This window comes from Canis lupus, chromosome 8 (genome assembly GCF_011100685.1).
Source record: "Canis lupus familiaris isolate Mischka breed German Shepherd chromosome 8, alternate assembly UU_Cfam_GSD_1.0, whole genome shotgun sequence".
Classification (NCBI taxonomy): Eukaryota; Metazoa; Chordata; class Mammalia; order Carnivora; family Canidae; genus Canis; species Canis lupus.
This window is the reverse complement of record NC_049229.1, coordinates 53,507,671-53,535,003: the sequence shown is the minus strand read 5'-3', so window position 1 is coordinate 53,535,003 and position 27,333 is coordinate 53,507,671. Positions and strand designations below refer to the sequence as shown.

Genomic DNA, 27,333 nt, shown 5'->3' with positions numbered 1-27,333 from the left:
GTTCTTTTAATATAGGTTTTTCCACATAATTTACACTGCACTTTTCAAATTTAGATGATAAAAAATCTTAGAATACTCAAAAATAGGGAATTACTACATATTTTTGACCACTAGTCGTCAGTATTAAACCATTGATTGTGATCCAGCAGGCATCCTTCATTAAAGTTGCTACACTGTCTTGGAAAGTGTTTATAATATTTGTATCTCAACTCTTAGGGTTCCCTGAAAGTGTAACTTGGCACCAACAGTGCAACTGAAAAAGAATATAGTTACTTAACTATTGCTGTTTGAAAATTTAAATTTGAAACAGTGTTGCTTTCTACTGTTGAAAAATAAAACATGACCCATTCAGTATTATGTATTAAGACATCTGTTATATTTAACACTAAAACTATCATTTTTGTGCCTTTTTGTTGTAGTCTGTTTCATGCTTCCTATTTAGGGTTACAGTTCCTTCCTCTCTTCCTCCCTCCCTTTGTGGAAAAAAATCTTTTTACATATAGTAAAACAGTTAGTGACTGTAATTTGATAATGAGAGTTTTTTTCACTGGAATCATGAATTTCCATGCCTTTTCCATGGTTCATGTGTCTGATCTATACAGGAATATCCCAAAGATACTTTCTCTAAATTTTTATCTCCTATAGATCCAAACTCTGTCTCCTAATTATCATTTTCTTTTCCTTAATACACTGCCTTTGTACCTGCTGTCCCCCCAACCCAGTTACATTTTCTACTGGTGTTCTAATGCGGTTTGATTTTCTTTTGTGTAATCTTGTTTCTGTTTCTTTTATCTGACAGAAAGGCAGTTTTTATACCTGTTAAGTTAATTTACATTTGTATTAAGTACCCTGGATTTTTAAATTTTTTTTTTTTATAAATACTGAAGCTGTGGTATTATTTATTACCCAAGAAGTGAGAAATTGCTTAGTTTTTTTTTTTTTTAACATCTCTTTGTCCATATTATGGTCAAGTTAGAACACTATTTACACCTATAACCTTATGTCGTCATTCCATGGGCCTTATTTAGCAGTGAGAAAAAGTTGTTCAGTTTCCTATTTTTCATCTGAGATTGAGATCCTGAAGCATTGTAGCCAGTATCGGACTTGGACTTGGATAGGAATCAAGTTAGAGTGGTGCTGTGATTTAAAAACCACAAAGCCTGGGTGGAGTTGGGGTGCTGGAGCTCCATTTCCTGTTCTTTCCCCTCCTGACCTGGGCAGTTGTATAGAAGGTGCTAAATTGTATCTTTTTGTGTGGTTTGGTCTAGTAAGTAGCTCCTGTGATTTACTTTCTTCATTTTGTGATGACAAAAACAGTGTTAACTTTATTTTTTTATTTTTTCAATATTAAAACTTATATTGAAAAAATTTTATGTGGTTCCTTTATGTTCTTGCCTTCACCATTTCTCTCATCCTTCACATCCTATCATCATTAAATTCTGTAAGCTCTATTTTATTTATTTTTAAAGATTTTATTTATTCGCTTTAGAGATAGATGGGGGAGGAGAGGGAAGAGAGAGAGATAACAAGCATGGGGAGGGGTAGAGGGAGAGGGACAAGCAGACTCCATGGTGAGCGCAGAGCCTGACATGGGGCTCGATCCTATGACCCTGAGATCATGACCTGAGCCAAAATCAAGAGTCAGATGCCTAACTGACTGAGCCACCTGGGTGCTCCATCAATTCTACTTAAAAAATATTCTCTGAATTGATGACTCTTCACTCCCTCTATCACTACTTCTCCCGTCTATCCTCTTGTCCCTATTTTCTCCTGCTTGAGCTGATGCAGTAGCCCCCTTGCTCCCATTCTTACCTTCCTGCAGTCTTCCCCACAGAATCTGATAGTGCTACATCATTCTTCAGAACCTTTCAGTGATTTCTGTATCATATTCAGAATGAAATGTAACGTCCTCAGCCTACAAGACCCTTCTGCTGTGACAGTTCCTGCATGCCTAATTCTTCGTTGTTCTTCTTGTCCTCTCCAGGCCAACTACACTCACCTTCTTGCTTTTCCACAGACATCGAGGCATCCTCCTGCTTTTGGACATTTGCACTTTCCATTTCCAGATCCAGGAATTTTCAGCTCTGGAAACAGTTGCATTACTGTTTACCCTCATCTCTTTTGGAGACCTGCTTCAGCAAGGCCTTATTAACTATCCTAGATAAACCCATTTCTTCTTTCCTGTGCCCCTTCTATTGCCATATTTTTTCTTTATTAGCATTTTCACTACCTGTTGTCTGTCTGTCCCCTGACCAGAACGCAGGCTTTATGAAGGCAGGCACGTTGCTCATTGCTGTACATAGAGTATCTAGAGCTGTGGCTGGCATGGAGTAAGGGCCCAATAAGTGTTTTTTGAAGGAAAGGATGAATGATTATTGTCTGCTATGTAGTCAGAACTATACATAGTAAGATAGCCTATACCTTCATATACTTAGTATATGCCAGGTTCTGTGCTGAGGCCTAGGGATTTAATGGTACTTAAAACGTTGTCTTGACTCCAAGGGGCTCCCAGTTTAGCTGAGAAATGTTAACAATCTCTGTAATTCACTAAGGGTGTTATTTCAGTTTTGAAATAGGCTTCAGAGTAGCCCAAGGGCAATAGTTACCTCTTCTTGACCTTTGGGGAAAATTTGGGTGGGAGAAGTGGCATTTTGCTAAGACTTTGTGTTTTCAAATCATTTTAGGCATTTCTTTTATGAATGTGATTCTCCCTGTTGCTTATTGCTACCTGATAAGCACTTTACCAATCTATACCTCACTGAAATACTTTTTAAAATTCTGATTCACTATAGTTCTGATTTATAATATTGTTCTCTGTTGTACTATTTTGTATCATGTTAATTATTTTTTTCTCTCCTTTATGTTCCCTGTGGATTACTTATTTTATTGCAAGGATAAAGTCAACACTTTTCTGTAAGGTTGTGAAAGAACCATTAATGTTACCATGCAGATAAAAAGGAAATGGATGGAAAAGAATGATTGTCTATTATGGGATTTGTCTTTCAAAGCTGGTTGAACACTATTTGGCACAGCTTGAAATGTGCAGGTCCAAGACATATCGTGTTCTCCTGTCTTCTTCCTTAGTCTTTTTCTTGATTTACCTCTTTGCCTCCTGCACCCTACCCTTGCTGATTTGACCTATAAGTCTGTTTTATTAGGCTTTGATCATTTCAGTTAACACTAAAACACTTTTAATATTTTTTTCTGTGGAAAATATTTTTTCCCAAAACTCCTTGTAGAACAGAAACTGGAAGAGATCATTATGTTGTCTTTCAACCTCGTACTCACTCAGTACTTGAATTTCCATTCACAGAGCAAACTTCCTGTGTAGTTCATGTATATTATAGTTTCCACAAGCCATATTCCTTTTTTTTTTTTTTAAGATATTGTTTATTCATGAGAGACAGAGAGAGAGAGAGACAGAGAGAGAGGCAGAGACACAGGCAGAGGAAGTAGCAGGCTCCATGCAGGGAGCCTGATGTGGGACTTGATCCCGGTCTCCAAGATCATGCTCTGGGCTGAAGGCAGGCACTAAACCGCTGAGCCATTCAGGGATCCCCCGCCATATTCCCTTTTAATGGGAAATAAGGATAGTAATAGCTGGCTGGATTAAAGAATATTCCAGTTTTGATCATATATTTCAGGAGGCTGCTATTTAATATTGCTAAAATAAAAGTTTAAAGTGTAGAACTGTATCCTACATCACAGGAGAAGTAACATGCCAAGTGTTAGCATGTTGGTGAAGGTCTTTGGATTCCTTTGAAGGGTGTACTTATATGAGATGATAGGTAGATGTCAGTTGTCCTGAGATTCTTAAAATCTCATTTCTGTAAATTAACACTTATGCCATTTCTTCTTAGGCTTTTTACTTTATTAAGAAAATATTACCTTAGGATAGTAATTATTAAACGTTTGCAATATTTTTTCTATTCCCTTTTACCTCTCCATTTCAAAGACCTTTCTCCAAAATATTTCATTGTATATAACAGCTTTTATTATTCAAATGTTTTTGAATAAGGTCTGGTTTTCAGGGTATCTTCCTGGGTTGATCAGTTTGCTTGTAGCTTCCTTGTTCCTATCCTCATTGAAGTTAGTCCTTCTATGATTGTTTTATTCACTTTTTTTCCCTGATCATTTGCTTTCTAGATTATTGAAGAGTCATTTCTTATTATCTCCAAAATGGCCATTATGGCCTTTACTCCTTTCTTTGTTTCACCTATTCTTTAAGTCTATATCTAGATATTCTTATAAAGCACCTCAGAATTTGGAAATAGTTGATGTTTGCATTATTAATAAATACTTTTTTTAAAAAAGACTTTTAAAAATTTTATCTATTTGAGAGAGAGAGGGAGAGAATGAACGAGGAGGAGAGGCAGACGTAGAAACAGAACCCATCAAGCAGGGAGCCCGATGCAGGTCTTGATCCCAGTCTCCAAGATCATGACCTAATGCAAGGCAGATGTTTAACAGACTGAGCCACCCAGGGGCTCCTGAATAAATACTTTTATTGCTGCTCTGAGTTGCATTTAAGTCTGACACATTTCATGTTCATACCATATATGACTAGTTCTTAAAGTGTTGTTTAATCATACTAATTTTGCTGTGTGTACTTATTTGTTCTTGCCAATATTGTCACTGTAAACTATAATAAATAAGGCTAGCATGAATCTGTGTGAGTCCCTTTGTGTAGCACCATATGCAAATAGACATTTAATGCTGCTAATGCTATGATGATGGTGAAAAATATCTGTGTTCTTATTGACTGAACAGCTGCCTGACAATAGCCTGAGATTTTCTGAGTGCAGGACTTGTTTAATTTCTACTTTGTGCTTTTCTTGAAGAGTGTAATGTTTCTATCTACATTTTCAGTGAATTTATCCTAGATCATCTGTTTATAAAGCCTTTTCCTATCATTATCATTTAATATTTACTGGGCAGCTACCTAGTGCATAGTAATATTCTGTAAACAAAGACCCTGCTACAGATAGATTTATTCATTGTTTTATTTTGATTAGAAAATAGTAAAACAAAAACAAAAACCAAAGGCATAAAATAACATCCTTTAACTGTAAACAATGAAAGGTGTTGTATATTTACAGGGAATTCTGCTCAAGTACATATAAAACTTGAGAAATTTAATTTAATTTAAATTTTTTTTTAAACTTGAGAAATTTTAAATTAAATTTTTGTAATTTTCTGTGATCTTCTGTTTGTCAACAATTCTAACTCAGTGGTCCTGTATTTAGAAAGTCAAATGAAGTATCATATTGCTCTGGGGTTTCTAATAAAACTATGAGTCTCCTTTTTCAAAAAGGAAACTACTCAGATAAAAACAGACCCTCCACTAAGAGCCTTTGCTTTTTGATTTTGAAGGAAATCCTGGAAAGTGCACTTGTTGGGCTCACATTTAACTTTACTTGCAAGATTTTTCTTCAGTAAAAGATTGCATAAAAATAAAATCCGTTCCAGTAAAAGCAATGGCATTTTAGGGAATAATACTCATTACCCTTGTTGCTTTTGAATTAAAGAAGGCAAAAGACTTGTATGTCTTTTTAGCAGACCAACTTTGTAGGCAGTAATTAAGGTTTTGTTTTGCAGATTGGCAAATTTAATAACATTTAGAGAATGAAATCCTGACAGTAGTCAATTGGGGTTTTGCTTTTGAGTTTTTTTTTATAGTCCTGGTAGTGTATCTTGCTGATTCATCCAGGGTCTCTGGCCTAGTCAGTCTTCCATGTGGCCTTTGGCTAAGGTTTAGGGTAAAGACTATGACTATAGAACTGAGCAAAGGGAATTGGCTCTTACGGTGATTGAACCTATGACCTTTGTTGGCTTCATTGGCACAGAGTGCCCCAGCCAGTTATAGACTCCATAAATACGGACATAGTAGAAACAGAAAGTTTCCTTATTCATTGTGGAAAATAGGTCAGTAAGAAGTAACCATCTATCCTACCACAATAATTTCCATAAAAGCTCTTCAGATTCCTGAAAAAATAAACACCTTATCATAAGAAGATAAAAAATAAAAAAAATTGACATCTGGGCCATTCTCAAAGAGAAGCTTTGAGTTTTAGGTTTCAAAACCTCAGGTATCTTTAAAGAACATCATTAATGATTACAATTACCATCAGAAGTAATACTAATATATTTAACTACTGATAAATCTTACTTAACTCTATGATACTTGATACTACTCTGCCTTTTGAAAAACAAGAATGATTGTATCTTGTGACTCCATGCACTATGTGCTTACCATATCCATATGGAAAATACACATAATTCAGCTGGTAGCAGATTTTTAGAATTTCTTCCATATTTTGATATCCCCCAAATCTATATGGTGTTATAACAGTAATGATCACAATTGGATTCTCTTTGGACTTTATCATGCAATTCTACTTTAACTTGTTAAACTTTTTTTTTTTTAAAGTGGTAGTTCATATTGAATTTTTGTTCCTTCGGTATGGCTGAAAAATAAATTTCTTTAAACAATTTAAGTAAAATCTAGCTATTTTGAGTTCGATATTGGTTCAGGGATTTAGAATATGAATGCATTGTTTTCTGCCTTGAAAAGAAACTTCATTTTTTTTTTGTTTTGTTTTGTTTGGTTTTTGTTGGCACAGATAATCCCCAACTGGATGAACTTAAAGGCTAAAATTTTCCATGACTTTAGCTAGTTCTCATGTGGGAGGAATCTCTAACTTGATTTAGGAAAAAAACAAAATTTAGAAATTCATAGAGCTTGACAGAAATAAAACCTATGTTAATTTGAATCAGTAGTATTAGTTCTGAGCAATACAATCCTGCTGTATTTTGCATATATATTCCTTTTCAAAATATGTATTCTATTGATATTTGATGGTTTTAGAGCTGTGATTTAGGTTTTCAAAAGAGAATTTTGGAAATAGACACCAGATTTCCATCTTAAAAAAAAAAAAAAAAAACTCTTAAGTTTCTTATTACAGTATTTTATACATATTAAGTACTTAATAATTTTTTTCTTTATTTGAAATATAACAAATGTCCTTAAAGCTATTTAAAATGTTTACTATACATAAATATAAACTTTTAACTTCATATTTCATATGTCTAATTTGGATCAGAATAGCATTATATTGTGAAGCTTAAAATATTTACTGGCTTTTATTTTGTACCTACATGAAGAATGTAAATATAAAAATATAGTGAGATGAGCTATGAAGCAGTGATAAGACATAGAGGAACTTTAAAGGCATATTATTAAGTGAAAGAATAATCTGAAAAGACAACATGCTGTATGATTCCAACTGTGTGACTTTCTGAGGAAGAAAATCCACGGAGACAGTAAAGAGGCCCATGGTTGCCAGGATTTGGCAGATAAGGGATGAGTAGGTAGTGCACAGAGGAATTTTAGGGTAGCAACTATACACTGATATTGTAATGATGGATATGTGTCATTATGTATTTATTCAAACCCATAGAGTGTACAGCACCAAAAATGAACCCTAATATAAATTGTGGGTGATTACAATGTGTCACAGTAGGTCCATCGGTTGTAACAAATGTACTACTTTGTTGAAGGATGTTGATAATGGGGAAGTTATGCATGTATGAGGGCACTTGTGCATATGGGAACTCCATTTCCCTCTCAATTTTGCTGTGAACCTTAAACTGCTAAAAAACAAAGTTTTAAAAAATATATAGTAAAAGCAGTAGTTTTTTTTTTTTTTTTTTTTTTTTTTAGCAGTAGTTTTTTAATTTTCAGTGACATGACTTCATTCTTTGTTACTGGAAAAAATCTGACTTGGAAGTTTGTACCTTTTAAAGGGCAATGTTACTGACCTATTGTTCCATGTGAGCACAGAGTTGTTTTTCTATAGTCTTGTTAGTTTACTAGTGAGTCATCTACATGTTCTTGCTCTTGTGGCCAAAGGCATGCACTTGGAGCACTGCTAAATGATTAGAATGAGACAGGATAGTTTATGTTCATCTTTTCTTTTCTTTCTTTCTTTTTTTTCCTTTTTTCTTTTTATTTCAGTGGCCTGTGTGAGAGTTAACATAGGACCTACCTGTATTTCATTCCAGCTCCATCATTCTTACCCAAGCTATCTGGTCCTTTTACAGTAGACAAAGGACCTTTAATTCCCTATTTATTCTTTATTTTTGTGTGTGTTATTTTTTAGAGCCTCTTGATAAACATGGCTATTGTCAAAATTGTGGGAGTGTTTATGGTCAGATGAGATGTCTACAAACATCTTCCTTTTCTCCTTTACTTTCTAAAAGAAGAGGCTGCTTTTTTTTTTTTTTAATATATATAACCATGAGAATTCAGAATCCTCTACCTCTAAAGAACTACAGTAGTATAATACTCAATATGTTAGTCCTTTTTAATGGAAATAGGCACACTTAAGGAAAAGAAGAAAAATTGTTGTTATTAAAGATTTAAATGTGCTCCAGGGACGCTCTATTAAGGCTCAGTGCTGTTGCTGTAATCTTAAACATGTAAAAGACAATCTGAATCCTGGAACAGAGCACATGATAGCTTTATAGCTAAACTGCTTTTAAGAAAAAAAAAAAAAACAAGCTTTAAGAGGCAAAATAACATAGTAATAGAAATTCATTGGCATGTGATTTTTTTTTCCTCTTTTTATAACTGCTTTTACTGGGTCAGTTTTAATATGCTTCTCAGTTGCTTGATCTAAGTCAAATGGAAAAGAAATCTAGTACAGCCTTATATACTTAAAAAGATAATAAATAGTTAAAGTTTATTATTAAGCTTTAAAGAAATAGCTGTAATTTTGATTCAGTTAGCTTTTAAAGTCTTTCTCCTTGAATGTTATTTGTGTTTTCAGAAGTTTAAAGTGCCTAATATGTATTTACTAGGTCTTAAGAGTTAGATTTTCTTTGTCTTTCATTTTAAACTAGGTAATGTAGAAAATAGGTTCGTATTCTGGGCTAGAATACTGTATATGTGTTTACTTGTTTACCGGCTGATGGTCTATAGGAAGCAGCAATAATGTTCCAACCTAATGATATTTCTAGATGATATAGTGGAAATATAGTAATTTGTTTGGTTTACTCCTTAAGACATCATTCTTGCTCCTCTACTGAAAAGAATAGAATTTAAGTTCTCATTGACTGAATTTTTCTGAGACTTATATATCCTTAGAATAAAAGGAGAAATAAAAAAGGGAGGTATTAAATAACATTTTGGGCATCAAGTAGAACTATAATAGAAAAGTATATTATTTGGAAAAGAGATATAAATAAATGGTCAGATGTTGAAGATAGAAGGTGAGGAGGAAATGAAATTTTATTGCAGATTCCTAGGTAGCCAAAATAGAGGTTCTTTTATTCAACTAGTTCATATATGGAAATTTAGATTAAAAAAAAAGGTTGACTTTCAGAAGAATTATGTTTTTTATAAGGTATAATTCCATATTATAAAACACAATTTTTTTAATAAGTGGGAAATATCAGAAAGGGAGACAGAACACGAAAGACTCCTAACTGGGAAACGAACTAGGGGTGGTGGAAGGGGAGGTGGGCGGGAGTGGGGGTGACTGGGTGGCGGGCACTGAGGTGGGCACTTGACGGGATGAACACTGGGTGTTATTCTGTATGTTGACAAATTGAACACCAATAAAAAAATAAATTTATTAAAAAAAATTAAAAACAATTTTTTAAACTCAAAGTTCAGGTTATTGATTTCTGTTTCCTCAACATCAAGTAAAATTATTAATATGTATACTAATTGTAAGAAATGAAGATTAAATAACTATTAGCATGAGCATGAAAATAATTATTTCTCACATTGCACTTTCGGGTGAATGAATTCTGGTAACTGATAAGTCTTTACAGGGTTGGGTATGTAGGGGTGTTGGGTGTGGTTACAAGTATAAATATTCAAAATTGAGATTTGGAATAGAGGCAAACTGATCTGCATAACCTAGAGAGGGAGATTTAGAAGCCTGTAGGAAGGTCCAAAAGGTGCAAAGAAAATGAACAATGAGAATGAACAAGATGTAAGGGAACAAGGAGGTAGCCTAAGAATTAAGAGAACAGCCAGTGTTTGGTGGAGCTTTGATAAGTATACTCCATTGATCTATAATAGTTTTAAGTAAATTCCATATCACTTATTAGTGTTTTGGCAGTAAGTAAGTTATCTCAGGGTCAGTGCAAAGAGTTTTGGCATTCTGTGTCTGGTGAACACTGACCTGTGAGTTAATTTACTAGGAATCTGAGTGGCATTAGAATATTAAGTTTGATGGAGGCAAATTTTGTATGCTAAAAAAAGAACCAATAGTGTTATCTATGCTCTGGCTTTGAGCTAATCAGTGGGTGAAACTTTAAGGATATTTGTATATTCTCAAAGTAGCTACCAAAATATGTGTAAATTACTTTAGTGGTTTTTAACATAGAACCACACAGTTTTTGATACTTTCCCTCTGGGTAGTGGAGCTTAATTATCCTTTTGAGTTGGAGTGGTTTCTGCTCAGGAGTTTGAAACCAGAATCAGAGGCTATTCATAGTTTGATGAAACTTATCAACTGCCTGAGGAATCTTCCTTGTAACAACCTCCTACCCTGACCATGGAAAAGCCCAGGCTGGTTTTTAGCTCAATAAAAAAATATCAAAAAGATAACCAATTAATTAACTCATTTAAAATAAAATGGGGCTAGGTTGAAATGATGATGTTGAGGAGGGAAATAGTTCAAAACTTTAAGGAATGATTAAAAAATGTAACAACTATGTCTTTGTTATCTCTTCCTTTTCTTACACACACACACACACACACACACACACACAAACACACACTCCTGGTCTGGAGAAGGAGTCATTGAAAGAATAAAGATGTTAGCAGTCAGTGTCAGGCTTCTAGGATAATTATAATTTTGCAAGCAAAATTTATAAACATATCCCACCTTGAATAGATTATGCGTATAGAATTAAATATTATTATAAATTCCATTTACCCTACAATAAAGGACAAAAGGACGAATATCAAACATTAAAATCATTTGATAACTACCTGAAAAACATTATGACTCTCAACTTCTTATACCCCTCTTTCCTTCTTAATAAAATTGGCTTAATAATAACTTGTGGATTTATACATGTGATTTGAAATGTTGGGGTTCAGAACTGGCAGCCAATAAAGAATTCTTGAGATGTCTTCAGTGCAAAAAAGTGGTTTTATTAAAGCATGGGGGCAGGATCCGTGGGCAGAAAGAGCTGAACGGGGTCATGAGGAGTGGCCCATTATAACTTTCACCTTGAGAGGGAGTTACTGGTGGCACAAGCCTCCAAGGTGTTTGTTTGTTTTTTCTCCAAGGTGTTTTGGAGGCAAGGTTTCCAGGACCTCTGGGCCTGGAGGTAGGGGAAAGAGTGAGTAGCTGTTGTTAGGAAAAGGTCATTTATTAGGGTTTAGTAAAAACTAGTCATGAGACCCTTCAGGTGTATATTGGGGGTCATATGCTTGGAGGATGATTGTTAACATCTATCTGGGGGGCTAGAGATAAAGGAAATTTTCAAAGGAATTTTTATATGTTAAAATAGATTTACAGGATCCTGGAGCTGAGGATAATGTTAAGCTAGGATTGCATTTTGCCTTTAGCAAAGCATTAACATTGAGGCAGCAGAGTTCCTAAAGGAATGTCACTCTGCCTGTTGCAAGGACTTGTCAGTGGGCTCTAAGTAGTAAGGAAATCTAATTTTTTTCTTTTGCCTTTGTTTCCCACATCATGAGGATTAAATGTTTATGTTCACTATATATAATGTATTTAATATGTAAGAAGAACACCTGGATGTAGTGAATGCTAATAAGTGTTGTAATATTATTACCATACTGAAACCAGAATTCTTTTTCATTTTGATAATGCTTCTCTGACTTTTTACTCAGTTGCTTTTTATTAGAGACAGAGCCATGGCAGAGGGAGCTGTAATTTCCTGGACAGTGGGCCATGGTTATTTTATATATATGTATATTAGTAGCCCCAGCACAGTGCCTGACACATAGTAAGTACACTTAGGATTTATTTATTGGATATGTAAGTTAAGGAAGGTTGAATGTGATTGATTATATTTGCACCAAAACAGTTTTTTCTTTTTTTGAAAGATTTATTTAGAGAACATGTAGGGGGAGGGAACGAGGGGTGGGAAGAGAGAGAATCTCTAGCAGACTCTTCCCTGAACCCTGAGCCCAAGGCACAACTGGATCTCACTACCTTGAGGTTATGACTTGAGCCAAAATCAAGATTTACAGGCTTAACTGACTGAGCCATCCAGGCACCCTTGCATCAAAACAGTTTTTTTTTCTTTTTTTTTCAAAACAGTTTTTTTTTTTTTTTTTTTTTTTTTTTTTTTATGTATGATAGTCACAGAGAGAGAGAGAGAGGCAGAGACAGGCAGAGAGAGAAGCAGGCTCCATGCACCGGGAGCCTGATGTGGGATTCGATCCCGGGTCTCCAGGATCGCACCCTGGGCCAAAGGCAGGCGCCAAACCGCTGCGCCACCCAGGGATCCCCTCAAAACAGTTTTTAAAATGTTTTGCTGTTTGTCTAAAACTCATTGAGTGCCATAGATTTTGTTGGAAAACGTCTGGCATTTGAAAAAAAAAAAAAAAAAGGAAAACCTCTGGCATTTGGCTTTTCTCAATTTGGGTGGCTTCTGCACATATAGCTTGCTAAGTCTAAATGCTAGAATGATAAAAAAATTTTCTTAAACAAATAGAATGCTTTTTAAATATCATGAAAGATTACTCCAAATATATATATTTTTTCCTTAAGTTTAATTTTACCATAGAGCAAATCAAAACATACTTTTCTGGCTACCTTTTGAAATTTGAATTTTCTTGAAATTCTTTTTCCATTTTATTAGAGACAAATGTAGAAAAGAATGCTTTTCTCTTTGTGAAGACTGCTTTGAAGAGCCAGTTATATGTAGTGATAAAATATCATACATGTAATAATGTTGCCATAAGCATGTTTCTACCTTAAGATATTTTTTTTCAGAATTTGAAAAACTAGTGAGCCTAGTTTGATTATTATGTCTAAATAGCTGAACAGATAATATGATTTTTATACTATTATTTCACCTGGCAGTATGTTTTGTTTCCAAGAGTGCTTTAGCGGTCTACACTCCCTAAATGTGTAACAAAATACTCAAAGGTGGGGAAAAAGTGAAATTAAGTGAAAATGGTTAAGAACATCAAGAAGTTGTTTATATTTGGTATATAAAAATATGTATTACCATCGAGGTGTTCTTAGGACTTCAGTGAATGAGAGGGTTATAATTCCTTTGTATATGTTGTACAACTCATAATCATCTTCCCCCCCTTTCCTTAATAAATCCTAATAGTGACTTTCAGTTCTATGTGTATTTTACAATGCTACAATTTTCTGGTATCTTTCATTCTAGGCATTGAAGAAACAAGAAGCTAAAGTAGATGAAGATGAGGGAGTCATGAAAAATAAGCTAAGACAGACTGAAACTGAGAAGAGTCAAGTAAGATTTTGAAAGTTCTCTTTCATCAAAGAGTAATGCTCTTTGCAATGGGGCCAGTGATAATTGTTGAGTGCCTGGGAAATTGTCCCTGAGATCATTTGTTGAAACACATCTGTTTTGATGTGTAGTCCCTTGGTTTGATGGCTCTGCCATCCTCTGTTGCTTGCTTTGGGAAACAGGTATAGGTCATTTGCTACCTTGTCATGTGGCCACTCCCTTCCTACAGGCAAATTGAATTGTATCAGTCCTTTGTGGGGAACATGTAATGACCTTGACTTTACTGCAGGGCTGTTTAGGAAAGATTTGTTCTTTAAAGGGTGGAGATTTTGAATATATTTATTTTCATCATTGAAAACAGTGTAGGTGCATTAAATAATAAGGATTTTTGACATATATTCATGTCTATGGACCTATAGAGTCTAGCATGTTAGAATTGGAGAGGCATTTAGAGACAAAGGTCCTCAATTTGCAAATGAATAGATTTAAGGACAAGCCCAAGGTAATGAATGATAAAATGAAAATTTGCAAATGATGTAATGTTCTTTGCACTTTCTCTCTTTTCAAATCTACCATTACCTCCTTGATTTTTATTTCACCAACCTATGTCAAGTTAAATGATGCATTTATGATACCTTTACGGTAAGCAAGTTGTGTCAGGCCATCATGCTTGCCCTTAGGGAGTTGAGGCTGCTGATGTTATTATCCAGGGAACCTAACCAGTATGGGTCTTTGCGGATTTTGAAAACATTTTAACGGAAATGTGATTCCTTCCCTCTTTATTTCTCCAAAGAAACTGGAGGGCAAGTCAGATAATATTTTGTGTGGATTCTGTGATTTTATATATACTTTACTTTTTTTTAGAATATGATGTTTTATTTGCCATATGTATAAGTTTTTAAAAAAACTTATATAACCAAATTTAAAAAGTATTTTGAAATAGTTACAATTTCAATAGGGTGTTACAAGACAAAATGTTGAGAGAGGTCACATGTGCCCTTCACACAGTTTCCCTCAGTGGTAACATTTTGCATAATTGTCATTCCATATGCAAACTGAGAAATTGACTTTGGTACAATCACATAAGTTATCGTGAAATCGCAGATTTGACCAACTTGTGTGTACTTATTCATGTTCTGTGAAGTTGAATCATGTATAGATTCATGTTACTGTCACCACAGTGAAGATACAGAACTATAGTGTTTGTTCCTTTATGATAGTCGTAACTACCACATGGACAATATTTAAAGGACTAATATAATGTATAGAGAGTTGTTTGGTCAAGTGAAATAATAACTTCGGATAACTATCACAAATCTAAGCACTTAATAACATCTTATAAATTTGTGGTTTCATAAAACAGCCTTACTGTGACAAAATGCAAACATGTCTAGCATATGTAATCGCAGGCATTTTAACAAACACTTGTTCCATATGTAGAGGTGAAAAAGTAATCTTCCCTTTATTCATCTAGGTTCTTTGGTTGACCTAATAATTAAACTGACATAAAATAGATTAACGGGAGAAAAGAAATCTGATTTTGTATTTATAGGAGCTGCATAAAAATATGAGCTCAAAGGGAGCCAAGCTGTTGAGGCTTATTATATACCATCTTCAGCTAAGGAAATGGGATAGAGGTCTTGAGCCTCAAAGGGGAGAAAGACAATTCACAGGAAGATGAGAAGAGCAAATATTTGGTAAACAAATGTTTGCCTTGTATTGTGGAGAAGTCTTCTAGATATAAAAAGTTAGCTGTGGTCATAGCTCTCTTCCTGGTACACAGACTCCCTCTCCACGATCTTTTTTTTTTTTTTTTTCCACGCTCTTTAATGCAGTTAACAGAGAGGTAAAAAGCTTTTCCTGAGTCTGTTGGGTCTTGATTTCCTTCAGCTCAAGAAATACTTATGCCAAAAAGGCATATTTTGGGCGGGGGTGGGGAAGCAGCATATTCCTCTTCCCCTTCAGATCCTATTATATTTTTCGACTTGTAAGCTAGGCACATTCAAACTTTTTAGGTATTTGGTCATCTAATTAGCTCATTTTCTGTGAATATATATCTTATGGCTATATTATTAAGGAAATTTTAAATGTCTTATTCTGAAATTAGATGTTCTTAAATTTTAGGGATGTTATGAATATCGGAAATATTAGGAATGGTAGAATATTAAGAATACACAGAATCACCAATTAGATGAAATATACTTTAGTCATTGGGTCCTTCACGTTTTTATTCTAATTCAATTTTGTTTTAAAGATTTTATTTGTTTATTCATGAGAGAGAGAAAGAGAGAGAGAGAGGCAGAGAGAGAAGCAGGCTCCATGCAGGGAGCCTGATGCGGGACTGGATCCCTGGACTCTGGGATCACTGCCTGGGCAGAAGGCAGGCGCTCAAGCCCTGAGCCACCCGGGCGTCCCTCTAATTCAGTTTTGTATGACGTTAAATGTACTGAAGAAAAAAATTGCTTTGGAGGTTAGATTACAGTGATTTAGAACTGGAAGGAATCTTGGGGATTGTCTAATATAAAGTCCTTATTTTACAGATGATAGAAAGGAGACTAAGGAAGAGTGTCATAGTTGTGATCGAACTGACTAAGAACTTGGACCCCCTGAGGTCTGGTTTGGTTCACTTTTTGTTATGCAATTAACATTATTTTCATGGAAACCCCCTCCTCCCCCAAAACCCATTATTTTCATGGAAACATTGGTATGTTTTGATAGCAAGATATTTTTTTTCATATTAGCTGTAGATATCTTCTGAAAAGTTCTCCAATTTTCTCCTCTTAAATTATGCCCATTATAATTTACTTATTTTCTGCCCCACTGGACATTTTTCTTTATCCTTTGTTGAAACTTTAGCTTGAACAGGAATTAGAGGTATCCCGAAGGTTATTGAATCAGTCAGAAGGCAGCAGAGAAACACTTCTGCATCAGGTAAGTCTATGCAAGCTATATCTTCTTTTAAATTAAATCTGGATTGAGTCTCCTTTTATATTGAATGTCTTTGTGAGAGGAAGAAAAAAATCCACCAAGGTCTAGAAATTCTTTTCCCCCTAAGGAATGTATGTTAAAACACATAAGCAAAAGATGAAATCCTTTCAGGAAGAGTCAGAGAAAGCTGGTACAAAACACTGGACCAAGTTCCTGCTGTGATAGTGTATTTTGCTGATTGCTGCTTCAATTTGGGATTTATCTCTCTTAGTATAACCAGTGTAAAAATGAGACTGGATGTGTAAGATTAAACTTTCCCAGGGGCTTAATTATATTCAAAGAGGCATTGGAGAGTAAAGGAAGAAGTAAAATACATGAAACAGTGAAGGAAAATGTAAAATACATGAAACAGGAAGAAATAAAATACATGAAATACAGAATTTGAGTTACTTTGCATTGTCTTATATTTACTCTTTCAAGATGCTGCCTGCCCCTTTTAACCAAAGATAAAGCTTAATTTTAAAGCATAACATTTGCAACTCATAGCTTGTAATGAGAGTTTGCTTCTGCTATTTAAAGTTCAGTAACTTGAAATAGTAATCTTATATACATTGGATAAGGGCATATAGGTTTCTAACTGCCTCTCTGCCTGTGTTTAATATAAACTGTACTTGTACCTTTGTCTGTTTTGAATTGTGGCTTATGGCTTACCTAACTCACAATGTTGTGTGCTATGTAGGCAAAGATGTCAAGCATCGTAGATGCTCAGAAGGAATATTATATTTTGACCATTAGTGCTGAAAATACACTATAACAGCTATTTTACAAAACCTTGAAAAATGGTCACTGCTTTGTTCTGCAACCAGGGTTACAAATGGAATTAATGTTGGCAGAGTTCAGACTTCCTTTGTTGAAAGTTTATATTTGTAGTCCTTTCCACTCTAATTTTTTTTTGGTTTTGAACTCTGACTTGTGATTTCTAATCTTTTGAAGTAAGAGATTATTGTGTTCAGGTTGTCATTGTGACTTTAGCTGAGTCTTTTTGAGACTCCAAATTTGTTTAATGGCCACTGGGGACATACCTGATGTGTGGTAGGTAATTTGCTAGTCTTTAGAAATACTGATGAATAACATAGTCCCTGACCTCAAGGAGTTCATAGTTTGTTCAACAGCATTGATTTCTTTCTTATTTTGAACAGTACTTTGATATTAAAATATGCTGAAATGTGATCTTTTCACTTGAGTTTATCAATCAGTAGGTCATATTCATACGAAAGAGATGGAGTAAAAAAAAAATCTAAAAACAATTATGGAGGTGCTTTGGTTAATAGTAGTTGAGTGGACTGAGTTCACAATAAAGGAATTTTTGTGTGTGTGTGTGTGTGTGTGTGTGTCAAATTCTTTGTCCTGGTAGACACAGAGAAGGGGAAAAGACATTCATTCTTTGTGGAAGGAATGGGAGAAGTAAAGAAATAGAGCAAGAGACTATTCCACTGTGCTTGGCATAACAAGGAGGTTAACTTGGCTTCAACTTGTGCTGACAGTAGTCTGTTAGAAGTAATATTTCTCCCTAGAAAAATAATTTGAAATAATTCGTAAGTTCAGTTATTCTTTTTGTGAAAGAAGTTTCATTTTTGACTCTATGTATTTAGGTAGAAGAGCTCCGTATGCAACTTATGAAAGCAGAAGGTGACCGAAAGGGTTTACAGCATCAAGTATCTCAGATTTCCAAGCAACTGTTAAACCATCAGGATGAACAAGATGACTGGAGGTTTAGGAGAGGTATAATTCTGATTTGGAAATGTGTGTTTTTTTAAAAAAATTTTTCTTAAATACTTCCCATTTTCAGAGTTGCATTTTTTTACATTGTGCTCTTGTCATCTTATTTCTTGATCTGCTACAGGTTTTTCAATAAGCTAATCATAATTTAGCATCAATTTTTTTAAGAGACTATACTTTTTAGTTTTATATTTACAGCAATATTGAGCAGAAGGTACAGAGATTATTCTGTATGCCCCCTACTCCCACAAATGCATAGCCTCCCCCATGATCAAGTTCCCCTCACTGGGAGTATGTTTGTTATAACTGATGTACCTACCTTGATGCATTGTTATCATTTAAAATCTATAGTTTGCATGAGGATTCATTCTTGGTGTTGTGTATTCTAGGATTGGACAATACATAAATGACATTTAGGCACCATTATAATATCATAGAGTAATTTCCCTGTCTTAAAAATCCCTTGTCCTTCACCTGTTCATCCCCCCCTCCCTCTAACCACTGGCAACCACAGATCTTTTTACTGTCCCCATAGTTTTACCTTTTCCAGAATCTAATATAGTTGAATCATGCAATCATTCTTAAATTTAGTAATACACCTTTAAGTTTCTTCCATGTCTCTTCATGGCTTGATAGTGTTCTCACTCTCTCTCTCTTTCTCTCTTTTTCTTTTTTTTTTTTTTTTTTTAAAGCATTGTCAGAGTTTTATATCCATTCACATACTGAAGGCCATTGAGTTGCTTCCATATTTTGGCAATTATGAGTAAAGCTGCTATAAACCAAACATCTGACTATAGGTTTTTGTATGGGCATAAGTTTTCATTTACTTCGGGTGAATACCAAAGAATATGATTGCTGGATTGTATGGTAAGACTGTCTTTCAAAGTGGCTGTATCATTTCTTCATTCCCACCCATAATGAATGAGGATTCCTATTGTTCCAGATTCTTGTCAGGATTTGCAGTTGTCAGTGTCCTGGATTTTGACTATTCTATTAGGTTTGTAATGGCATCTTGTTGTTTTAATATCCATTTCCCTGATGATGTAAGATGTGGAGCATCTTTTATTATATATATTTTCCACCTATATATCTCCTTTGAGGAGCTCTTCATTAAGGTCTTTGACCTATTTTTCAGGCAGGTTGTTTAGCTTCTTGTTGAATTTTAAGAGTCCTCTTGATATTTTAGGTAACAGTCCTTTATCACCTGTGTCTTCGCAAATAATTTCTCAGTCTGTAGCTTGTCTTTTCATTCTCTTGACAGTATCTTTTGCAGAGTTGAAAAATTTTAATTTTAATTTTAATGAAGTCCAGCTTATCAGTTATTTCTTTCATGGATGATGATTCTGCTCTTCTACCTAAAAAGTCATCATCAAATCCAAGGTCATCCACAATTTCTCCTGTCTTCTAAAGGTTCTGTAATTTTGAGTTTTATATTTGGGTCTGTGATCCATTTTGAATTAACTCTTGTAAAAGGAATTCTTATTTCCATGCCTAGAAGTCTGTGTCTAGATTCATTTCTTCTGCATGTGGGTATTGAGTTGTTCCAGCACTGCACTACTTGTTGAAAACAAACATTTCTCCATTGTATTGTCTTTGCTTCTTTTGAAAGATCAAGATAAGTTGACTGATTTTATGTGGGTCTATTTTGGGGCCACTATTCTGTTTCATTGATATATTTATCTTTTTTTTTTTTTTTTTTTTTGCTAGTATCACACTGTTTTGATTATTGTAGCTTCATGGTGAGACTTGAAGTTGGATGATGTTAGTCTTCCAGCTTTGTTCTTCTCCTTCAATAATGCATTGCCTGTCCTGGATCCTTTCTTTGCTTCTCCACACATCTTTAGGATTAGTTTGTTGATATTTACAAAATAATTTGCTGGGATTTTGATAGAGATTTCAATAAATCTGTAGATCAGGTTGGGAAGAACTCACATTGGGCAATATTGTGGCTTCCTGCCATGAACATGAATTGTCTCTCCATGTATTTCATTCAACTGTGATTTATTTCATCAGACTTTTGTAGTTTTCCTCATATAGATTTTGTTAGATTTGTATTTCAGTATTTCGTTTTCTTTGGATGTGAATGTAAATTGTGCTGTTAATTTCAAATTTCACTTGTTTGTTGCTGATATTAGCATCCAATTTTAATATCTCCTCTAATTTTAAATCCATTTCAGATGTATTTATCTTGTGAGGCTTTCTCCAAGAAAAACCCAGCAAAGCTAGTAGTGGAATTTTTTCCAGCTTCTTATTTCCATGCCCAAGTGTGTGTCTGTGTGTGTGTGTGTGTGTGTGTGTGTGTGTACACTTGTCCTTTTACTTAAGGTGGAAATACCAAAATGTTTTGATTTTCTTTTATCTCAATTTAAAAATATGTACTAACGATTAAAATTCAGATCCTTTTTTGTGATCTAAAGATCCCTGACAAAAATTAATCATCTGGCAGAAGTGGTTATGAGTCATATGATGGCTTTTTCTTATGTAGATTAGGAATACTTCGTGTTTGAGAAATGTTAGGATACCTTTTTAGTGGTGGTGTTGATTTAGGTTGTGGAATTTAATGAGTCTGGATGTGTTTCTTTTTTGGAAATTTACTTGTAACAGAAATGGTAATATTGAAATTTTATAATGGTCTAATAGACTAGTCCAGATTGTTCAGCTTGTAAATTATTTCAGTAATAAGGCTGCCTACTCAAATGCCTAAATTGTTGGAGAAACACTTGTAAGCATTTAGTGTACTATCAAATTCAGGGAGGATAAATATTTTTCCAGATTCTCGACACATAACTCAGTATGTTGCCTAAGTCAGAATTCTCACATTGCCAGAAAATCTTCATTAGATGGCAAATTCTGACATACCTATCCTAACATAATTGCATGTCATTAAGTTCACTTAAGTTTCATGTGATGTTGTTATTGAAATATATTTTGACGTCAAATATTTTAAAATTTATTTTTAAGAGTAAAATCCTAAGGTTTTTAATTATTCATCAAATTTTCATAAAGATTCACATAGGAACTTTTATTTTGTTTGGAATAAGACTGTGGTACATTGTCATATGTTTTCTCACTTTATTAAAATCTAGTTATTCCTAGTGTAAGTCTTTGTGGACTAGAAGAATGTCACTTTTCTTAACTACTTATCAGGTTTTAAAAAAATCTGAAAGTTTTCTTATCAATTTGATAATGAACTTCTTCACTTTCTTTTAATGGTTCTAGAGTTTTCATCTTTATGGAACACTTGCATTATTTATTTTTTTTAAATCTGCATAAGAAACGACACTCATTGTCACATGTCACACTCTGGTTGCTGTTTGTTCCTCCACCCATTGCAAAATAGCTTCCATGTCTGCTTTTAAAATCGACTTTGCTTTACTTTACTGGTGATCTCCTCAGTCGAATTCAAAGGAATTGGGGCACCTGGTTGGCTTAGTGGTTGAGCATCTATCTGCCTTTTACTCAGGTCATGATCCTGGAGTCTTGGGATCCAGTCTGTATCAGGCTCCCGCAGGGAGCCTGCTTTTCCCTCTGCCTATGTCTCTGGCCCTCTCTGTCTCCCATGAATAAATAAAATCTTAAAAAAAATAATTCACAGGAATCATGCTGTTACTTTTCTTACTTGACGACTGTTTTTTCTTCTTCCTTCTTGGAACTCTTCACTGACTTTTATGTTTGTGCTCTTTCCTGATTCTTCTGCATTTGTTGTTTTTATTATCTTCATTTGAATCTTTTCTCTTTGTTCACAGCTTATCTTTTTAAAATGCTGAGTGTTGTCTAGGATCCTCTTTCAGGGGTTTCTTACTTAATATTTCTCCCTAGATGTTGTTATTTGATCTTATGCTTTAGCTATCACCTGTAATGATGATTCCTAAATCTAAGTTCACTAATCTTCAGCCCCCTAGTTGGAGTCTTTCATTGGACATCTGCGTGTGCTGTTCCACAGAATGCCCAGTCAACAGATTGACAACTGAGTTCATCCTTTCCTTAAAACTTGTTTTTATTTCCTCTTTCAATTGATGACAGCATCCTTTATGTGTATAGCCAAGGCTAAAATACAAAGAACATCTGAAATTATTCCTTCTCTCCTCCGTCAAATTCATCTCTATCTATTTATAGATCTTGGTATTTCTTGAATTTGGCCTATCTTCTTTTTTATTCCCACTACCTCAGTTTAGGCATGCTTTGTCTCATTTGTATTACCCTTTTAACTTACTCCAGTCCCTCTGTAATCAGTTTTCTATACTGCTGCTACTGAAGGGATGCTTCCTAAGCCACAAAGCATTCATGTTACTCTTGCTAACCTTTTGTTACATGTTACTGAGTTCTTAGTACATGCAAGGCATTTTGCTACTCATTTTGTCTCCTTTAGTTTTTACACTATAAGAAGGGTACTAGTTTTGTTTACATTTTAATGATTAAGAAAAAGGAAGACTGAAGAATAAAGAGATTGCCTAAGGCCATATTTGTGGGAAGTAACAGACCCAAATCTTTTTCTCCCCAAACCTGAACTCTTAATTGCTATGCTATACTGATCCATCATGTTTATAACAAGTGTTCTTCAAAGTAGAGCATATGAGATAATCCCCTGGGTGTGGGAGGAGAGTGTTTGCAACACTGTTTATGTTTTACACCTTATGTTTTAAGTATTTTAACTTTGCTAAATATTTCATAGGTAAGTATTGTGCATAGGTATATATTTATATATATCCATACTATTTTATGTGTGTCTAGATTATGAAACTTATCAAATTATTATGTCTGCATTAAATGTTTCATAAATTATATGTATTTATACATGTATTCATATGTGTTAATATCTCCATATTTTATACAATATATATTCCTGTTATTTTATATATGTATATACACTAATCTATGTCCTGATATGTATGTCCATACATTGATAGACACTATAGAGATACATATTACATGTACACATGCATATATACCTATCTAAATATAAAATTTAAAATATATATTTAATAATGAATACTTTTACATATAGACAGATATACATATTTTTCAAGTTGGAAACCTAGCAGAGCTATGTAAAGTATGGCCCATGGGCCAATCCAGAGTTTTGTAAATAAACTTTATTAAAATATAGCTATTCCCATTCATTTATTCACTGTCTGGGTTACTTTTGCCATACAATGGCAGAGTTGAGTAGTTGTGACAGAGATCATAAGGCTAAAATATTTACTATCTGACCCTTTACAGAAAACGTTTATTAACTCCTGGTCTATAGGATAATTTCTAAGCTCCCTAACAATGTATAAACACCCTACTGATTCTCCTTCTTCCTCCGTCGTTTGTGGTAGGTATGTGAAGTATTGTGTGCAGCTACCTAAATATTAAATCCAGTATTGTACCTCTGTGCTTTATGCTGCTTCCTTTCCCTGAATTATCACAACTCCCATGTCCTTTGCTGGGTGAGATTCTGTATTCATTCTTTAAATCTAACTTAGTTTCTAATTCTTCCTAGCTTAGTTTTTCATCAAGATAGAGTTAATCACTCTATCCTTTGTACTATTTCTGTATGATAACTGTATCTGTAAAATACCTGTATAGTATCTGTCATTGGTTTTGTCATGCTATTAAAATGCCTGTGTATGTTCTTCCATCCATGGGTATCCAAGATGCACAATTTTGAACACTTTGATATCTCTTAAGTTCAGGTGTGTCTTATGAATGATGTGTAAATTTAATTTGGTAGTGTTTCCTTCCTTTCCCTTCCTGGAAAGGAAACTACTAGAAAAACAGATAAATTGGTAATAGATATTCCAATTTTTGGCATCTTAGACTCAAGGAAGTACTTTATTTATATGTCTTGTATTCTGTCCTTGAGGTATAAGGTCATTGAGAAAGGGTTTTTGTGTTATATATGTATGAAGATGATTGTATTACAGTGTTCTGTGCATCATAGACCAAGTATGTTGAATCAAATACTAAGTCTGTATTGTTGGGTGATACAATTTCAGGTAGCAGTCTCCAGGATTAGTAAGTAAATTAGTGGGCATACACAATCAGAGATTTAACAGTATCATTTGTTTATTTTGCAAGAAGTAACTATTTTGTGTCAACTTCAGTAACTTTCAGCTAATGTATGACTTGAAAATTCTTTCAGTATTTCTGTGTTAGACTTTGGAGGTAGGAATGTAAGAAAATTAAAGAAAAATATGTAGGATTTTCTTGAACTCAATTGTACTAGAAACATTTCAAGTTTTAGTATCAAAATGGAATAGTATTGGATAGCACATCAATGTATATATTTTCAAATACTGAGTGAGTCTTGTTACAATAGGCTGGCAAATTCTGAAAAGTCTGTTAGTGACAGTGTTAATAAGTGGATTATGTTAGCTGGAATATTAGAACATCAAGGCTTTGTAACATTTGAAAGTACATTCTCCTGTGAATAAAGAACAACCATCAAGCTTTACGCTTTCTCTTTTAAGGGGTTGAGCAGGAAAAGGAGAATCTGGAGAAGCAGATGTCAGATTTGAGGGTGCAGCTGAACTTCAGTGCGATGACATCTGAGTTAGAGGAAGCGAAGCGGTGCATGGAGCGAAAAGACAAGGAGAAAGCACATTTTGCAGCACAAGTTGAGGTGACTTTGCTATTTTTAAATTGTATTCAAAGGATTTCAGTTTTTTCCCCCATAGAATTATTTAGTAAAGTTTTAATATAAAGTTTGTGATATTTTATGAACTCTAGTTTCAGTATACATAATGTAAAGTTATATAGATAACTTCTTTAATTATATATAGAAATACCTATGGATTCATTTCTCTTTCATTTATACCTTAAAGCCAGGAACCGATTAAACTTGAAAATATTTTTGTTGTAGTGGCAATTGAGCCCTTCCTTCAGATAGAGGGGGCCTTTCTTTGAAGGAATGGTGAATTATCATTTATTTTGGGGGTGATATGGACAGAAGGCACAGCAAAACAGGTATTACTGATATTTCTTCTTTGGAACCATAAAGGTTTTTAAATCTTTCACTGCTCTGCATGAGGCAGAATTGAGGTATCAGAAAATACTAAAAATAATAAAAAAAAGAACTTCCTAAAAAGGAAATGTCTTAATTCCAATTATAATTAATGTAAATTAGATCAAACACAGATGACACATTTGGAAATAGATATGTACCATGCCTTTTCTATATCTGTTTTTATTAGTGGAGTTGTAGTCTGATTGTAATAAGGTGCCACATTTGAAGAATTTTCTAAATTATAATGGAAGGTAGAAAATTGGTCCTAAATATGTCTAACTTTATATAATCTAAAGGAAATATTTAATGTTACTGCAGTTTGAGTTTCTCTTTCATCTTGTCTGAATCAATGGAAAATGTATTTTAGATTTGGATCAAGATGCAGATTGTAAAGATAATGAAATATTGACATACTTTTTAAAAAGCCCTCTATATGTATAATAAATACTTAACTGAAATATTATCAGAGCAATTGTCATTGTAGGACTTCTAGGGTTTGCTTCATGGGTATTATTTTAGCCCTTGATCCTACTGACAAAAGTGCTATAATATTATTTTGCTAAAGTTAAGTATTAAAAATAAAACAAAAACCCCTATGCTAATAAATATCAAAGGTAGAAAAATCACTTTGCTAAGCTGTTTATAACCACATACTGGTCTGTCCTTCTTCCCTTCCTTCCTTTGTATTGTTTCATTTACCACTTGCAGAATCAATTGAAAAAGTCTCATATACACAAGCATTAAGAAAAATTATAATGCCTTAAAAGTGCTCTCCTTCAAAGAGCCTGTCTTTCCCCTTGTCCTAACAATAGTTCTTTTACATTTTTACCTGGGTTAGGGAAAGAGTTGGTGTTCTCTGGGGCTAGTTTGGATTGATTGCATGGGTTTGGATGTGAAAGACAATTGGACAGAGAGGTTAAACATTTACTCACATATCAAATACTTAATGACTGTCTATTACATGTCAGGCACTGTTCTAGGTGGTGGTGACACAGCAAAGAACAAAAGCTAGGCAGATTTTTCTGTGTGCAGGTAACATTCTAAAATTGATGCAGAAAGTTCTTTGAGTTTATCTTTCGTCTAATTCAAATTCCTTTTGGAAGATGAAAGATTTTTTTTCCCATCATCTTAATTACAAAAAGACATTGTTTATTCTGGAAGAAATTCCCATTAGCCAGTTCCCCCCCCCCCCCCAACTTTATTTTTAACAATAAAATAATTAAATTTATAGTCATTATTTTAGATTTTTGTGACACTTCTGATTATGGCTTATTTTTGAATATCTCCAAGCTATTCTCAAAATGACATCTAGTGTAGACTTTGTGAGGGAATCAGTCATGGATCACTCAGTGTAACTTCTGTTGGGTATTTGCTTGACATTTAACTGAAAAGCATTTAGTTTCTGCTTTATTTTTCAAAAATATTCAGTAATATTTATTTTTCAAAAATACTTGGTGTTGAGGGCACGTGGATGGCTCAGTTGGTTAGGTGTCCAACTTTTGGTTTTGGTTCAGTCATGATCTCAAGGTCGTGAGATTAAGCCATATATGTTGGGCTCTGTGCTGGGCATGGAGCCTGCTTGAGATTCTCTCTCTCCCTCTGCCCTACTGTGCTTGCTGTCTCTCTTTTAAAAAAACTTTGATGTTGCCTTATATATTCTATAAAGAATGAAGATTAATCTTCTTTAGTTGCTTTTTAGAAACCACATATAAATTAGAAGACATGCACAAAATGTGACTATTGGTCAAGCCCCCAAACATGTGCCATAATACTTTTTCTTATGGTTTGTTCAGTTTGTTCAATCACTAGTCTCTTTGTCTTTAATATCAACTTCCTAATACCTTTCCTACAAAACTTTATACACAGTCTTGAAAACTCATTTTTTCTTAAACTTTCCTATTCATTTCCATTTTTTTTGGGGGGGGCGGGGTCTTTTATCTAGTTGTTCACTGTTTCTATAATGTCTTCTTTTTGTGGAAATCCTAAGTCTTTTCCTTCCTGAAGCCTCCTTTGATTATATCAGCTACAAGTGATGATCCTTCCTTCTACATCCTGTCCTTTTATTCACATCACTAATCTTCTCACACTGCCTTAAAGTATATGGGTAAATGTCTTTAAAATTTCAAAATGAGTGAGATAGGGGAATGCAGAAG

General features: G+C 34.2%; 1 protein-coding gene across 21 annotated transcripts in view; it reads left to right on the top strand.

The window, feature by feature from the left end:
* CEP128 (centrosomal protein 128) overlaps positions 1 to 27,333 on the top strand; it is a 397,326-nt gene that overhangs the window by 84,509 nt on the left and 285,484 nt on the right. For all 21 annotated transcript variants that reach the window (XR_005363617.1, XR_005363616.1, XR_005363618.1 and 18 more), the window contains 4 exons: positions 13,399 to 13,485; positions 16,339 to 16,413; positions 18,063 to 18,192; positions 24,645 to 24,796. Coding sequence is in view for 17 of the 21 variants with exons in the window: in XM_038545463.1 (XP_038401391.1) it covers positions 13,399 to 13,485; positions 16,339 to 16,413; positions 18,063 to 18,192; positions 24,645 to 24,796 (444 nt within the window). In the remaining 4 variants the exon portion in view is untranslated. The remainder of the gene's footprint in view (positions 1 to 13,398; positions 13,486 to 16,338; positions 16,414 to 18,062; positions 18,193 to 24,644; positions 24,797 to 27,333) is intronic.